Here is a 14,793-nt window from a genome sequence, read left to right on the forward strand (position 1 = left end):
GGACGATATATTTATATTAATAGGGTATAATATTAATAACATTCACTCATATTATGACATGTTAGATTGATTACACATAACAGTATCGGTCACATATAACTTTTTCTCTTCTCACAATACTCACTACTCAGACCGTTAGTTCAATTGACAAATAAAAAATGTCCTATAATTATTAACAAAATAAAACACTGGACCAAAATAGAAAAACTGAAAACACGGAGACTAAATGTATTTTTGGGTCAAAACACAGGGATTAAAATCGTATTTTACACTGTTTACAATTTACAAAACCCAATACAATAGCGCAAAAGCAAGATCTAACTATGTGTGTGCTTGCAGCTCAGAGAGTCGGAGTTCAAAATCACAAAGACATGCAGTCAATCAAACGGGCTTTCAAACCTTATACCCTGGCCCACCAAGTAAATAGTGGACTGTGCACCACACCGTAGGACACAAACCAAGCTAAGGCAACACAGTAACCTATAGCCCAAAAACAGAAAGCCCACATCCCTTAGCCCATAATCGGCCCAAAGTTTGATACCCATTTTCATTTTCCTATTCCCATCACTTGTTTGAGAGCTAGTTTTTAAGTGCGCAGACCATGTACCAAGGGTGAGCTGGTTTTTACTAATGCGATATACCATGCGTTCTTATGTTGCAGAAAAATTAAGAGCTGGTTTGGTCTTCAAGAGTGTGTGTAAGGCAAGGCGAGGCATGCTTCACCTGCTAAATTGTAACTCTTGTATCTACTTTTCTCTGTTTTGTGTCTCTGATTTTTGTTGCATATTATATGTGTTCCTGTGTGTGTTTGATTTCTTTTTTCTTTTCATTTAACTTGATGAAGCGCAAAAAAAAAAAAAAAAATTGAAGAATGTAGATCTTGAATTTCATGAGAGAGAGAGTAGTGTAGTAACCAAAAGTTTGCCTTTATTCCATTTCCCAGCATTTACCTTTACATATGAGAGAGAGTTTAAGATAGTTGTGTAGCAACCAAAAGCTACCCTTTATTCCCATTTCCCAGCATTTACCTTTTACATACAACCAAAAGCCGAGGATCATCACAACCACGAAGTACGACCATCTCTGCTGACAAGAATATGCTTCTATGGTATTTTGACAGGTTTAATGTTCCATATGTCTTTAGCATATTCATGAATGGTTCTGTCACTGCTAAACTTGTATGAGCCTGCTGTATTAAGGATTGACATTCTGGTCCATTTCTGCCCCAAACAAAATTATAAACATTAGGCAAAAGTAACACAAAACACTGCTCGTGGCAAAAGTAACAAGTTGTAAATGGATCAATAGGAGTTGAGACAATCAGATAGATTCACAAATGGATGCAGACTCACATTCTTAAGAAATTAAGCAGTGTAATGCATTCCCGCAATGTATCAATAATTCAATACCAAGGAGGCATGTAACGTGACTCACCTTTTGGTCCTGATACAACTCATCAACCGTCTCTTGGCAATCTATGTAACTGGGGAAGTCCTTGCCCACAAGGAAATAGTCTCCACGGCCATATCCTTCATTTCCTTCCAAGGATCCCAATAGGTCATCATATTTGTGAGACCCAAAAACACCACTTTTGACAAATTCCTTGACTTCTTCAAAACGTGGGTCTGGAACAAACTGCATCAAGAGATGCTAGGTCAAATCCCCACGAGATAAGAATTAGAAAGAGAAAGAAATGATTATCTGTTCTCTCTATTGAATTATTTTCTCATTAAAAAAATAGAGAAAATTTCTGCCATGTAAACTTGATTTAACCAGAATCACACTCCTCATGATAAAATTCCAAGGCAGAAACATTTTTCACTGGATCAGTTCCAAAAAACTGAAACAAAAGTAGCAAATGGTTATCGAGACAAACCTTCCCCTCAAGTCGTTCTTTTCTCAGCCCAGCTATCTCATGAGCTTTAGCACCAAAGAGGAAAAAGTTGTCTTCTCCAACCTCTTGTCTTATTTCAACATTGGCCCCATCCAGAGTCCCAATTAGGATGCAGCCATTCATTGCAAACTTCATGTTGCTAGTTCCACTGGCCTCCATCCCAGCAGTACTACAAAGAATTAAAAATAAAAAGGCAGGCCCCATAGGGGTTGCGGCAGTGACAGTCAGAGCAAGAACTCTTTCTATTGTCTCACAAACCCAGACCCATTTTTTAAAGCACCAATTATACTCCAAAACTCCAGTTTAGTTTGGACTAAACAAATAAGGATGCCTAAAAGTTTAAAACCAATTCCTGGTTTTGCTTCTCCATTTACCACTCGCAGACAGAAAAATTATGTGGCCAACAGAAAATTGAAAATAATCATATTATGAATGAAATTGAACTACCTGATGTGCTGTGAGAGCTCACTTGCAGGAATTAGCAATTCAGCGACACTGACATTGTAATCAGGGACAAAGATAACCTACGATGACAGTCAATAATATAATCTAGTAGGTCAGTAATGCAAAGTTACTCACAGAAAATCAAAATACACATATAAAGAAAAAATTTCAGTTCTTTCACAAAGCCAACTTTTATCAACTGTAAGACGATAAAATATGAAAAATCAATTATTTCTACCCGTTATTCCATAATAATATCATACATGTATATCACTGCCTATTAAGTATTAACTGATACCCAGAGCAAAAGTAATATTACGAAATAACAAATCCCTAAAGTGTCCAAGTACTGGGTTGGCCTATTTCCAAAACAATTAACCTGGTCATTGGAGATTCTTACATTTTGAGGCCGAGGACCATTAGATGATAAGAATTAAACTACTGTAAATAAACAATTTGAAACACATAATGAGGGGGGGGGGGGGGGGGGGGGAGGAAATGTTTGTCAAGTTGTTAACATCACATGAAAATTGTTGTGGACACATAACAAGATTCATCAATAAGGTATAGCATCAAAGATATCCATACCTTCAGTAGATCACCTATACTAGGATCACGATTTACAGTAGCCCCAACATCTGTGATAAATTTCACAATTCTCTTGGCTTGCACATATGTAGAAAATGCTTTTCCTCCAAATATACAAACACGTGGAACAAACTTTTCTTTCCTTTCTGAAGCACTCATTTCTTTCATTTTCTTGTAGCGGTAAACAATTCCTAAAATATTCATAAGTTGTCTCTTGTATTCATGAATGCGCTTCACCTGAAAATAATCATTTTTCTTTACAGATCTCTAAAGGAAACTTTGATTGAGGCATGACAAAAAACATAAGAAAATTATGTGTAGAGAATATACCACCAGCTATGCACAAATTTGGCAGGCCTACTGCTATGTTATTCAACCATGAGCATCAGCCATGAGCTAATGGAATTCTACTACAGAAGATTATTCAACCACAAATTCTTCTTGAATACTTACCATAACAACCCATCTATATACCCAAGGAATTAAACATGACTTACTTTTCCCTTCCATATAACAGTTCTTTTCACACTTGTCTGATGCTAAAATATTGTTTAGTACTCCAGTCTTCAGCACTCAACAACATACCAAGAAATAAATTTGAATGCAAGGAAATTACCTGGATATCAAACATTGCATCAGGGCTGACAGAAAATCCTGTTCTTTCTTTGATCAATGACACAACTTTCAACTTGTTGTTCCTTTTAGCCTCCCTCCATTCGATTTGAAGATCAACATCATCTGAAAACTATTACAAACCAAATAGCTCCGGTAAGTAGAAAACTATAACATAGGTACATCACAACTTATATAAAAGTAAACATAAACTCTCAATCGATCATTGTTGTGAAATTTACCTTTCGTAAGTCGGCCAGTTTTTCAGTATTCAAGACCCAGTCTTCTGTGCCAATCCACTTGGTTATAATGTTACTCAAATTGGGATTGCAGAAGCGGATCCATCTTCTTGGTGTCACCCCATTTGTTTTGTTCTGAAATTTCTTAGGCCACAACTGCCAAATTTATAGGGTAGAGATCAATGGTAAGAGCATTTTCGCAGATTAAAAGAGCCTCATCTTTATTAAAATAGTCCAGGCTTACCTTATAAAATCCATTGAATACTTCATCTTTTACTATATCACTATGTATCTCAGCAACACCATTTACTGCATGACCACCCACAACACAGAGGTTTGCCATACGAACTAACTTTGGTGGTTCCAGCACCACCTTTTTCTTTTCCTGATTGCCTTTATTCTGAGGTCCATTTTCTTCATCAATAGGTTGTTCCAGCACCACCTTTTTCTTTTCCTGATTGCCTTTATTCTGAGGTCCATTTTCTTCATCAATAGGTTGTTCCAGCACCACCTTTTTCTTTTCCTGATTGCCTTTATTCTGAGGTCCATTTTCTTCATCAATAGGTTCACCATCCTCTTCTAAATCCTCAAGTTTTTTACTGGGAACAATAGTCGAGCTCTTTTTGGGTTTAACAAATAAATCCGCAAATGCGACAGGCAAATCAACATTTTCTAATATTCTCATCTCCTTCAGTTTCTTCTCTAATAAATCCTTATCAGCTGTACCATGCTCCGAAATTATAGTGCGAATGAGCTGTAGATTATACAACCGTAAGAAATAAAGTAGACTTAAAAACTCCAAAGGAAAGAAGGGTTTAATTATGTATATAGTTACCTCCTCATCTATCATTTCTATAATCTCAACATGCCGAGGAAGCAGTTTCTGCATGAGTTCTAAACTCCATTTTTCCAATGCCTCAGGTAGAACAGTATGGTTTGTATATGCGACCGTTCTAGCACACAGGAAAAAACAATTTACTGCTTTAATGTAGATTGATAAAGATGAAAAAAACAAGGTGGTTAGACCAACTAAAACATATAAATTTTCCAAATTCCAGACTACTAAATGTGGATGGTAACCAATAAGCAAATGGATAGGGCTGGACGCAGTGCAAACAGGAAAAACAAAAACATATTTGCTATAGTCATAAACTATGATAAAAAGGTAAAACAAATGTGTGTATGTATATTGTTTGTGTATATGTATTTATATATGAATGAATGTGTGTATCTGTATTACTTCTCACTGATCCTGATTAACAAATGTGACACCACAACTAATTAACCACCTAATAACAACCAGGGAAGAAAAGGAAAAAGATGCTCTCCACTAGTAACGAGCATAGTCACCTGCCCATAAAACAGCCAAAAGGTGTACCTTTGAGTAATATTCCAGGCCTCTTTCCAGCTCAAACCCTTCAAATCAACCAAAATTCTCATCAATTCTGGAATGCAGAGAGTTGGATGAGTATCATTCATCTGCACCGCAACCTTCTCAGGGAACTCTTCCCATCTGATGTCTCGTCCAGATCTTCTCTCAAAACGTGCAACAATATCTTGGAGAGAAGCAGAACATAAAGCATATTGTTGCTTCAAACGAAGTATCTTGCCCTCAATTGATTCATCCCCGGGATAAAGTACATAGCAAATCTGTTAAGCATTATACAAATTGCTATGTTTACCAATTGAGCAATATGTGGGTAAAATAGCAACATAAAAAGAGAAACATTTGAAAGCAAGCAACTACTAGTAAGTAGGGATATCCATAGTAGGTAAAGAGTGATGCATGTCACACATGTATATAATTAACAGTTCAAAGAGCACAAACAATGTACTGACCTTTTCAGCATTTGATAAGGCTTCAGATGCATTTGTGTGCTCCCCAGAATTAAAAGAATATAAATCAAAATCCCGTGATGAAGCTTTCGTCGACCAAAGGCGCAAGTTGATTGTGGTTTTCGTTTTGTATCCTGGTATTGGAACATCATAAGCAACAGCCTGTATGTCTTCTCCTCCAACCCAATTTCGTTTTGCATCTGATCCAGAAACAACCTTGCCGTAAAATTTTACAGGATATGAGACATCATTTCTCAAAATCTCCCAGGGATTGCCCATCTGCAAGTGTCAGCCAGCAACCAATAAGACTTAATGAATTTATCATAAGGCTTTACAGGCAATGAAGCAGTTGAAAGGAAAGATCAGATCAGAAAGCTGGCATACCTCAAGCCAATCCTCAGCAACTTCTTCTTGACCATCTTTGGTAATCAGCTGTTTAAATAAACCATACTTGTATCTAAGTCCATAACCCCATCCTGGGTAATTTAAAGTTGCCAAAGAGTCCAAGAAGCATGAGGCAAGTCGACCAAGACCCCCATTTCCAAGTGCAGCATCGGGTTCCTATAATTCATCAAACTAATCAATTGGCTGCATCAACAGTCAACACACAGATGGGGAGAGAGAGAGAGAGAGAGAGAGAGAGAGAGAGAGAGAGAGAGAGAGAGGCAGAACCATTTACTGCTCTAAAAAGTGCATATAAGTTTGTTGGGAAAAAGACCATATTCCTAGGTCGCAAGAGAGAAAAGAACCAAAAAAAAAATCCTTCCTTCAGACTTCTAATTTGTGTAAATGGTACTCACAATAAAATTGAGTATATTATTGTCTTCTTCTAGACAGTTATTCATACTAGTCTTATTCTAACACAAATTTCGTTTTTGGGAATCTGGTCCATCTATTCTCTCATTCCGATAGTTAGAGAGCCTCTTGCTAAAGCTTCAGCATTCCCTTTTTCTCATTAGAATTGCAATTTGAACGAGTACATAGAAGTAGATGATGGTCACTTAATTATGCAAAAATTGACAATAAATATCCCACAACTAAATTTTAATGAAAAGATAAGACTAGCCAGAACCTCACCTGGACAACAACATTTTCTAATTTGTGTCCGAGCTTGCTTAAAGCCTCTGCATATGCACCTTCTAGCTCCAAGTTACCGAGTGCATTTAACAGTGCTCTACCCTACAAAACAGAACATCATGAACAAACAAGGTGTTTCGAAAGTTATACATAATAGAAACGTATGTCTGATTGTCTACATAAGGGTTAGGGAACCAATTCAGGAAATTCATGACTAACCTGTAGAAACTCCATTGACAAATAATATGCCTGCTTTACATTATTTTTCTCATAAGAATCATAAGTCGCATTCCAGTTAACAATGAGCGCATCACGAACACTTTGGGCAGTTGCAATGTAAGCCTTTGGAAGCTCAAATCGCTCGGGAGAAAACACCGGGGTGAACTCTGCATGGTATTTGATGCTTGAACCGATTGACGCAGCATCTGGTTCACTTCGAGCTTCTAAGTTTAACACAAAAAATACAAATTAAAAAAAAAGTAGAATTTTTGTTTTTATACCGAAAATGAGAACCTTTTTTTCGACGATCAGAGCGGGGTGAGTAAAGAAAGAAGAAAAGGAGGACCTTCTTCCTTCAATTTCGGCTCTGGCTCACTGATCACGTTCTTAACAGAAAATGAAAACGACGACGACCTCCTCTGACTCTGACTCTGAGGCCATGGATTGAAGGTCCTCGTGAACAACAGTTTGGATTTGCTCCTTCTCGAACCGAAGTCGATCAATTTTGACTGAGATTTGTAACAGCAAGCCGTCGTCTCTGCTCCACTCCAAGTTGCACAGAATTGCGAAGCTGCCATTGCTCCGATGATGATCTCTCTCTCTCTCTCTCTCTCTCTCTCTCTCTCTCTCTCTCTCTCTCTCTCACACACAGTCTCACAGTGTGCGACTGACACTCGCTTGTGAATATGATAGTGAGACAGTGAGACTGCATCCACCTTTTTATCTCTTTTCACGAGCTCTCTCTCAAATCGCAATCTAATAAAAGTCCATTTTCAAATGATCGATCAAGGGCCCCACACCCTACTATATATTACTATACTATACGGACTACCCTACCATAAACAAAAATTTTTGTCTGCTTTCCACATCACACGCCACGTCTTCATTTGTCGATTACCGATTAAGTCAACGTTTGACTGTTGGTAGGCTAGGTGTTGCATGGCTGATCGTTGCACTGGATCTCTCTACAAAGCACCGTCGGTCGTCTTTGCTTTTGAATAGTAACCATGAAGTAACGTGGCGTCGGTGGCGATCGTTTCGGATCGAACGATTCAACGGACCATCAATTTTGAGATATTTTTAAGGTAATTCGATTCGAACAGTTTGTTTGATTAATTAATATTATCATAGTAGGTGTATAATTGCTCGGGTCCATAGCAAACTTACCATGCGAACAGTTTTACAATACAGACTAATATGTTAAGCCCGTTAACCATGTGCGTTTGGGTATCCTCATAAAGGGTTTGTTCAAGCCCATGCAGATTTGGTTTAACTGGGCTTAAGGTTTATTTTTCATACTAACTAGGGTCCAAGCAATACAATATGTAGGGCCCAATATATAAAGAAACAAATTGAGAAATTTGATAGATTAACCTAAATTAGTTCTATGTAAAGCCTTTGAACTCTCTTTTTAGAAATTTAAAAATCTAACTCATGTGTAGTGCTCAAACTCCTATCGAGAAGTGCTTAAACTCCCATCGAGTAAGGCTTGAACTTTGTCAAGTAATGCTCAAGAAGAGTTAAAATACTTGTCAGTTGGCGTTGAACACTAGTTGATGGTTACATTTTTAAATTACTAAAATCTTAAATTTTAAAGCGCATGTGAATTTGATTCAATTGGGCCTATGTTTACCTTTACATTATTAACTAGGACCCAAGCATAACAATTTGTAATGCCCAATATATATGAGACAAATTGGGTCAAACCCATCAAATTTTAGCAGCCATTAATTTGATTTGAAATGCTTCATTGCATTTTGATTTGACATTTTGACCATCCAAAGACCAAAGTCTTATTAATTTGATTTGCCTTATTAATTTGCACAATCTCACAACATAAAGACACCCAAAAAAGAACATCTTCCTTCCTTGGGCCCATGGCATGTGATACTCCATCACTGTCTGATAAAAAGGTAATAAAGTGACAAACTTTACTATTGGATGATTGGATCATCCAATAAATTCCTCTTTTCTCATTTATTTTCATAATCTTCTGACTCGGACTGCCTCAATGGTATCAAAATCTACCCCAAACCCCCATCTCCTCAAGCATAAACCCATCATTTCCTTCCAAACTCACACCTGCTAGGCTTTCAATGGCCTCTCACCACCACCACCAGAACCCTCACCACCACCAAAACCACCCTCCCACCACCTGTTGCTGCAGCACCACCTCTTACTGTGGCTCTTACTGCACCCAATCCCACCACCCCTGTCCACCACCACCACCACCACCACCACCACCATCAGTAGCCACAGACCCACTTCTCCAAGCCATCGCTTCTTACCTCCTCCAATCTAACCCACCAGATCCCTACTCTCACCACCACAAACACCGCCACCAAAACCCTCAACAACCCACCCACAAATTTCAACACCCAAAACAGCAGCGCTTGCACCACCAACAACAAGAACCCCAAGACCAACAACTACTACACACCAACTACTCTGTCATCTCCTCCCTCGTCTCCCGTATCGAAGCCCTCGAAGCGTCTCTCCACCACTACTCTCCTTCATGTCGTTCTCAGTCTTCTTCTTCTTCTTCTTCTTCTTCGTACTCGCACTCTCTCAGAGACTTGGCTGCTCGTGTTATTCAGACCCACTTCCGTGCCTTCCTTGTTCGCAGATCACGAACCCTCAGGCAGCTCAAAGACCTCGCCTTGATCAAGTCTGCTTTCAACTCTCTCAAGTCCTCGCTTTCGAATGAGACCCACCTCGATTTTCACGCTCTTTCTCAAAAAGCCATCGATTTGCTGCTTAAGATCGACTCTATTCAGGTAAAACATTCATGGGTATTTGATAATTTTTATTTATTTTTAATAAATTCACTCTTTTTTTTTTCTTACTGATTTTTGTTTGTGCATTGTGTCTGCAGGGGGGTGATCCGACTGTTAAGGACGGGAAAAGGTCTATTAGCAGAGATTTGGTCCGGTTCATGGAGATCATCGATGAGGTTGCTATGAAAAGGCATGGGCCTTCCTTGAAAGCAGTGAAGAATGTGAGGTTTGGTCAAAATGTTAACAAATCTAGGGTTTTGGCCACCAATTGTGGTGATTTGGGAAGGGATCAGAGGGAAATGATTGGGAAATTGAGGGATAGGATTGAGAAGATTCGTGGGTTTTCTAGAGCTTTGGAGAATGACGAGGAAGATGTGGAGCTTGAAGGGTTTCAACATGTCAGTGATGATGATGAAGAAAACCTTCGAGCTGTTAATGGAAAAGTTGGTCAATTTAGAAATGGGGTGTTGGTGAAAAGGCATGGGTTTCAACCTAAGGTGAAGAAAAGTGTGAGCTTTGCAGAGAATGGTAACATGTTCAGGGTCTTTAGCAACGCCAACAAATCAGTTTCAAATGGAGATGGAAGTGATTCCAGTGATGATCATGGAGAGCTTGTGGAGAACCTTTGCAGTGAAGTTGAAGATGCTAGGGGCTTTGCTCAGGAGACTGAAGATGATGACGAGGCACACATGGAGAATGGTGGATCACCACAGGCCAGTGATGGAGAAAGAAACCCCAGAGCCAGACTGACTCACAGAAGAGAAGATGTTTATGAAACCAAAGGCCAGGGTCAGGGTCACAATGGGTATTTGGTATTCTCTGCTCCTTTGCCTGTGAAGATGGAGTCTAAAGTCAGATATGATAATAAGACATAAGGCTGTGAAAATTGTGACATGAAGGGCTGTAATCTGAGTTGTGTTTTGGGTTCTACAAATTTTTGTGGCTACTGAGGCGGATGTTAGGTCTTTGCAATTGTATCTTTCACAAATGTCATTCTAATTATTAGGTTAGATTGATTAGAAGATTGCCATGAAATTGCTGTCTAGTGGCTCCTAAATCTATTGTGTAAGATCTAACTGTGCTACTGAAGATTCTAATTTTTTTGGATGACTTTAACCAAATTTATTTTGACCCTTTACTATTGTCTACATGTTCTCATCTTGCCAATGTTTACCGATGAATGGGAATTGTGGATCTCTGGTGGAAGGGTTTTTCATATTTAGGTTAATGAGGAAACTGGAAACCTACTTTCATGAGAATGGTGACAGCTAATTACACAACTCCTCTAAGTGGATGCAGTCATGCAGATACCAAAAAAATTGCAGACACCATGCTGCTGTCACCAAAGAACTAATCTAAATATTTTTGTGCTACCAGAATTTCATATCACAGACAATTGGTAAACAAAGCACCAAGAAAACCATATCAACGAAACATAACGGGGGGAAAAAACGAATATAGAAAGCCATGTGCTTCAATACCACCAACTTTTATTTCGAGAGCCTACAATCAATGCAATGCAGATTAACAACAAAACCTCACATCCCTCGAGATTTCGTGATGTTTTTAGGAACATGAATTATATTCAACAAATATTAGAAGAAAAAAACCTTAAACTTCAAGGTATGTCTGTCTCGTATCTTCCATGGATTTGCTGTGGTGGTAAACGTTTGATTTTAAACTCTCTACACAAGAGAGGGAAACTCTGTAAATGGCAAGATAAGGTACCAAAGTTCAAAACAAAGGAATAACTATCTCAGCAAAGTTTACTCACAAATGAAATGTATTGACCTGAATCCTTCAAGCACAAACAATTACTACAATCATGTCCAGGGCACTTTCAGTTATAGAGCATAAAGTAACTCTGCTTGATGACTGTTCTGACATGTATTTGGTGAAGTTATTTTCTGTAGGAGATTCTCCAGGGTACTAGTACTTAAGAACTCTCTACCTGACTAGCAATTATGGGTGGTATCATCAATTTATTGTCTCGATAACTTGAGCTGGCCATAGTTCCTAGTGTTGGGGCATTGATTTGATGGCATTTCTTTTTGCACCAACAATTTTGACCCTAGCCTCTCTTAATGCGTTTAATGCCACCTTAAAAATTTGATCAGATGCCATCCCTTCCTCTGCACATTTAATTGCTTCCTGGTACAGAATATTGTACTGCGAGTTCCTGCCTTTTTGAGAATTGCCCTCTAATTCAGCACAGGGAAGTACATCCAACATAGCCTCTTCCTTGGCATTTCTTGTCCATCTCTTCAAGATATAACACTGTGAGAGTGTAAAGACATTTGTTGCTTTAAATACGGCAAGCACATGTCTGCAGAGGATCCCTTCAAATTCAAACATCTTGCAACTACAACCTGCTAGTTGTTCAGCTATATTAAAAGCCACAAAATACACTTTATGTTCTTCATCAAATCTTGCAACCTCATAGGTGCTGGTTCCTGCATCCTCTCTACTTAATTTCACAGCAAAGACAAGAGATTCAAAAACTTCCTCCTGAAATACGGAGAACATTTTTCTTGTGTAGACATCTCCTCCTTGCTTTTCCACAGGAAGTGGTGTCTTTAAAACTGGTTTGGTATAAAATGTTTCAAACTCTGCCTTTGCTTCTTTCTCATATCTTTCATCTAAAGCCTTCTCATACTGCTCTGCAAAATCTTGTAAGGTAGTCCCTGCATTCACATAGCCGTCAAAAAGTGAGTTCACACTTCCACTCCGCTGGGTAGCATACATGCCTGCAAAGAAAGTATCTCTTATGTACACTGGGACCCACAGTTTGCAATCAATATAAAGTGATTGAAGCCAATCATTCCCTCTAAGATTGTACTTATCAAGAAGCATCTGCCAAGTCAATTCAAATTCATCAGGTGTCTCACTCTTGTTAATGCATCTTTCAAATTCAACTTGAAAAGTCCTTGGGAGTACACTATATACATGTCCCATTTCCTTTGGCATTTTGCTTATGATATGCCACTTGCAATATCGATGGATTGACTGAGGAAAAACTTGTTGCACCGCTCTACTTATGGCCGGATCATAATCCGTTATAATTAAACCCGGTTGCCGTCCAGACATTGCCTCAAGCCAAGTTGTAAAGAGCCAAATGAATGTGGATTCAGTCTCATCTGCAAGCAATGCACAGCCAAAAAGCACAGAATGCTTGTGATGATTGACTCCAGTAAAAGGTGCAAATGGCATTTTATACTGATTCACTTGATAAGTAGTATCAAAGGCTACGACATCAGAGAAACAGTTGTAAGAAATTCTTGATCTTGTGTCAACCCAAAAGACACTACTCAGCCGATCTTCTTCATCAACCTGTATTGCATAATACAGTGCAGGATCACTAGCTTGCATAATCTTAAAAAACCCAAGCAAACTTTGGGCATCAATGCCAAAAGTGCTCAACCGGCCTCTTCCAACATAATTGACACTAGTCTGTACATCAAATGGCATTTTGCTAAAACTGCTACAATGAGTCAAGACATTCATCGGAGCATCTAAGGACATCCCAGGAGAACTGAAGGAGTTGGTCGAACTTGTATTAGGATCACATTCCTGCTTATGTGACCTAAGAAAATGCCGCATTGCAGGAGTGACCAACTCATGATTATGACTCTTCTCTAGTTTCGCCACATACCACCTCCCATTATCATGTTTCCTCACAGTCATCAGCGCCTTGCAACCTTCCCTAGTGATTGCCCTAGCACGCCTCTTTTTCGTATCATCACCTGAATTTTTCTTTGCATGTCTATCCCGGCGAAAGCCTTCTTTTGAACAACAAAACTCTCGAGATATAATGGAATTATCTTTTTTTGAACGATAATATGAGTTCACACGAATACTAAACCCCGTATGTTTGGCGTATGCATTATAGAAATTCCTCGCATCCACTTCAGAAGTAAACTCCATACCTGGTGTGGGCTCTATTATCCCACCTGCTATATACTGAGACATTTCAATATTTACACTACCCTCTTTGCCATCATCCAATACCACCGGAGCTTCAACATCCTCTACAACACAACGGTCGTAGCCTTCATCTTCCACCACATAGGAGTTCACTTTAGCTCCACTGGAAGGCTCTTCTTCCATGATGTATTGTTCAATCCCCTCTTGCATTACAAACTAGAGGGTACCTTCATTTCTGAAACTAGAGGATGCCCTTTAACTCTTTTGCAAATTTATGGTGTTTCTTACACTATAAATAGTGTACAAATGCTAAAACCACACAATTAATTTTCAATATCATCCCAGTAGTTGCATAGAATTATTGAATAGAATAAGCAATGGAGGTACTAAACACTCAAAGTTTCCATACTTGTAACAAAGAATTTGTGAATTTGAGACCAAAACCAAAATTGTCACCAGCAATTTGACAGTTATTTAAGAACTGATAAATATAGCCTTTTAAGTTTACCTTGAAATTTTGGTGTTGCAGGGACGAGGACATATGCGCGCCGCCGCGGACCTGAGGGAAAGGGAGGACGAGAATTACGCTCTGCTTTCTCTTATAGAATATAAACAGTACATATTAGCCGTTCGATGGTTTAAGTTGTGTGCGTGTATTCTGAGATCGGACGGCTGATACGTTTCGTCTGTAGGCTAAAACAATGATATGCAATTCCTATAAAGTCTAACGGTTATTTTGTGTTTTTTTTTTCGTCAGCAAAAAAAAGAAAAAGGAAAGAATTAAGCGCGAAATTAGATGCGTATACAGTACAGCCCATTGGGGCATGCTTTCGACCTCTTTCGGGCCCAAATAAAGCCCATATTCGTAGGTTATTGCCTTTGGACTGAGATCATCAACATTTACTTTGCTCAATGCCTCAATTACAAGAATTTTTTTTCTTTTATACCTTTTCATCGAATGATAATCAGAGATTCGAACTCGAACATTTGGAGGTAAGACCGTAAGATCAATGTTTTTAACCACTAAAGCCACAACCCTTTGATCGATCAATTATAAGATTTTAGTAATACTATACAAATAGAGTGTCACATTGTAGGTTTCGAAATATATTTAATTTTCATGTCTCAAATGTCTTACAATAACAAAATTGAATTATCATGGAAAATTGGAATAGCATAAATT

General features: G+C 38.6%; 2 protein-coding genes and 1 pseudogene across 6 annotated transcripts; 1 reads left to right on the forward strand and 2 right to left on the reverse strand.

The window, feature by feature from the left end:
• Window positions 1–920: 920 nt before the first annotated feature.
• Window positions 921–7,525, reverse strand: LOC147288489 (alpha-1,4 glucan phosphorylase L isozyme, chloroplastic/amyloplastic-like). Its single transcript, XM_086239041.1, has 15 exons — window positions 7,256–7,525; window positions 6,910–7,133; window positions 6,691–6,792; window positions 5,998–6,174; window positions 5,617–5,892; window positions 5,156–5,427; window positions 4,613–4,730; window positions 4,022–4,531; window positions 3,781–3,933; window positions 3,543–3,671; window positions 2,927–3,163; window positions 2,342–2,418; window positions 1,877–2,063; window positions 1,435–1,635; window positions 921–1,220 (listed from the first exon to the last, which is right to left on the reverse strand). Exons 1-15 carry the CDS (start codon window positions 7,485–7,487, stop codon window positions 1,104–1,106), a joined length of 3,012 nt encoding a protein of 1,003 aa, XP_086095167.1. The 5' UTR covers window positions 7,488–7,525; the 3' UTR covers window positions 921–1,103.
• Window positions 7,526–8,920: 1,395 nt separating this feature from the next.
• LOC147288490 (calmodulin-binding protein-like protein) lies at window positions 8,921–10,801 on the forward strand. Its single transcript, XM_086239043.1, is given in 3 exon segments — window positions 8,921–9,686; window positions 9,785–10,534; window positions 10,536–10,801. Coding segments are annotated over 3 exon segments (1,479 nt in total). The 5' UTR covers window positions 8,921–9,005; the 3' UTR covers window positions 10,584–10,801.
• Window positions 10,423–14,172, reverse strand: LOC147288491 (protein FAR1-RELATED SEQUENCE 5 pseudogene; annotated as a pseudogene). Of its 4 annotated transcripts, none has more exons than XR_015121647.1 (3): window positions 14,119–14,172; window positions 11,297–13,845; window positions 10,423–10,517 (listed from the first exon to the last, which is right to left on the reverse strand). The product of XR_015121647.1 is annotated as a protein FAR1-RELATED SEQUENCE 5 pseudogene, transcript variant X2 (transcript). The 4 variants fall into 4 exon arrangements; XR_015121649.1 differs by having other exon boundaries at window positions 11,297–11,371; window positions 11,478–14,124; XR_015121648.1 differs by having other exon boundaries at window positions 11,297–11,371; window positions 11,461–14,124.
• Between the last annotated feature and the right edge of the window lie 621 nt (window positions 14,173–14,793).

The sequence above is a fragment of the Dryas octopetala genome, chromosome 4 (genome assembly GCF_963921425.1).
Source record: "Dryas octopetala chromosome 4, drDryOcto1.1, whole genome shotgun sequence".
In the NCBI taxonomy this organism is placed as follows: Eukaryota; Viridiplantae; Streptophyta; class Magnoliopsida; order Rosales; family Rosaceae; genus Dryas; species Dryas octopetala.

What these genes read in the sequence shown, in the direction of transcription:
- LOC147288489 (XM_086239041.1), bottom strand. Translation starts at nt 7,487, where the DNA reads ATGGCAGCTTCGCAATTCTGTGCAACTTGGAGTGGAGCAGAGACGACG. An exon ending in TTGCTGAGGATTGGCTTGAG is followed by an intron (nt 5,893 to 5,997) that starts GTATGCCAGCTT and finishes TGACACTTGCAG; the next exon opens with ATGGGCAATCCCTGGGAGAT. An exon ending in GCCTGGAATATTACTCAAAG is followed by an intron (nt 4,731 to 5,155) that starts GTACACCTTTTG and finishes CCTGTGTGCTAG; the next exon opens with AACGGTCGCATATACAAACC.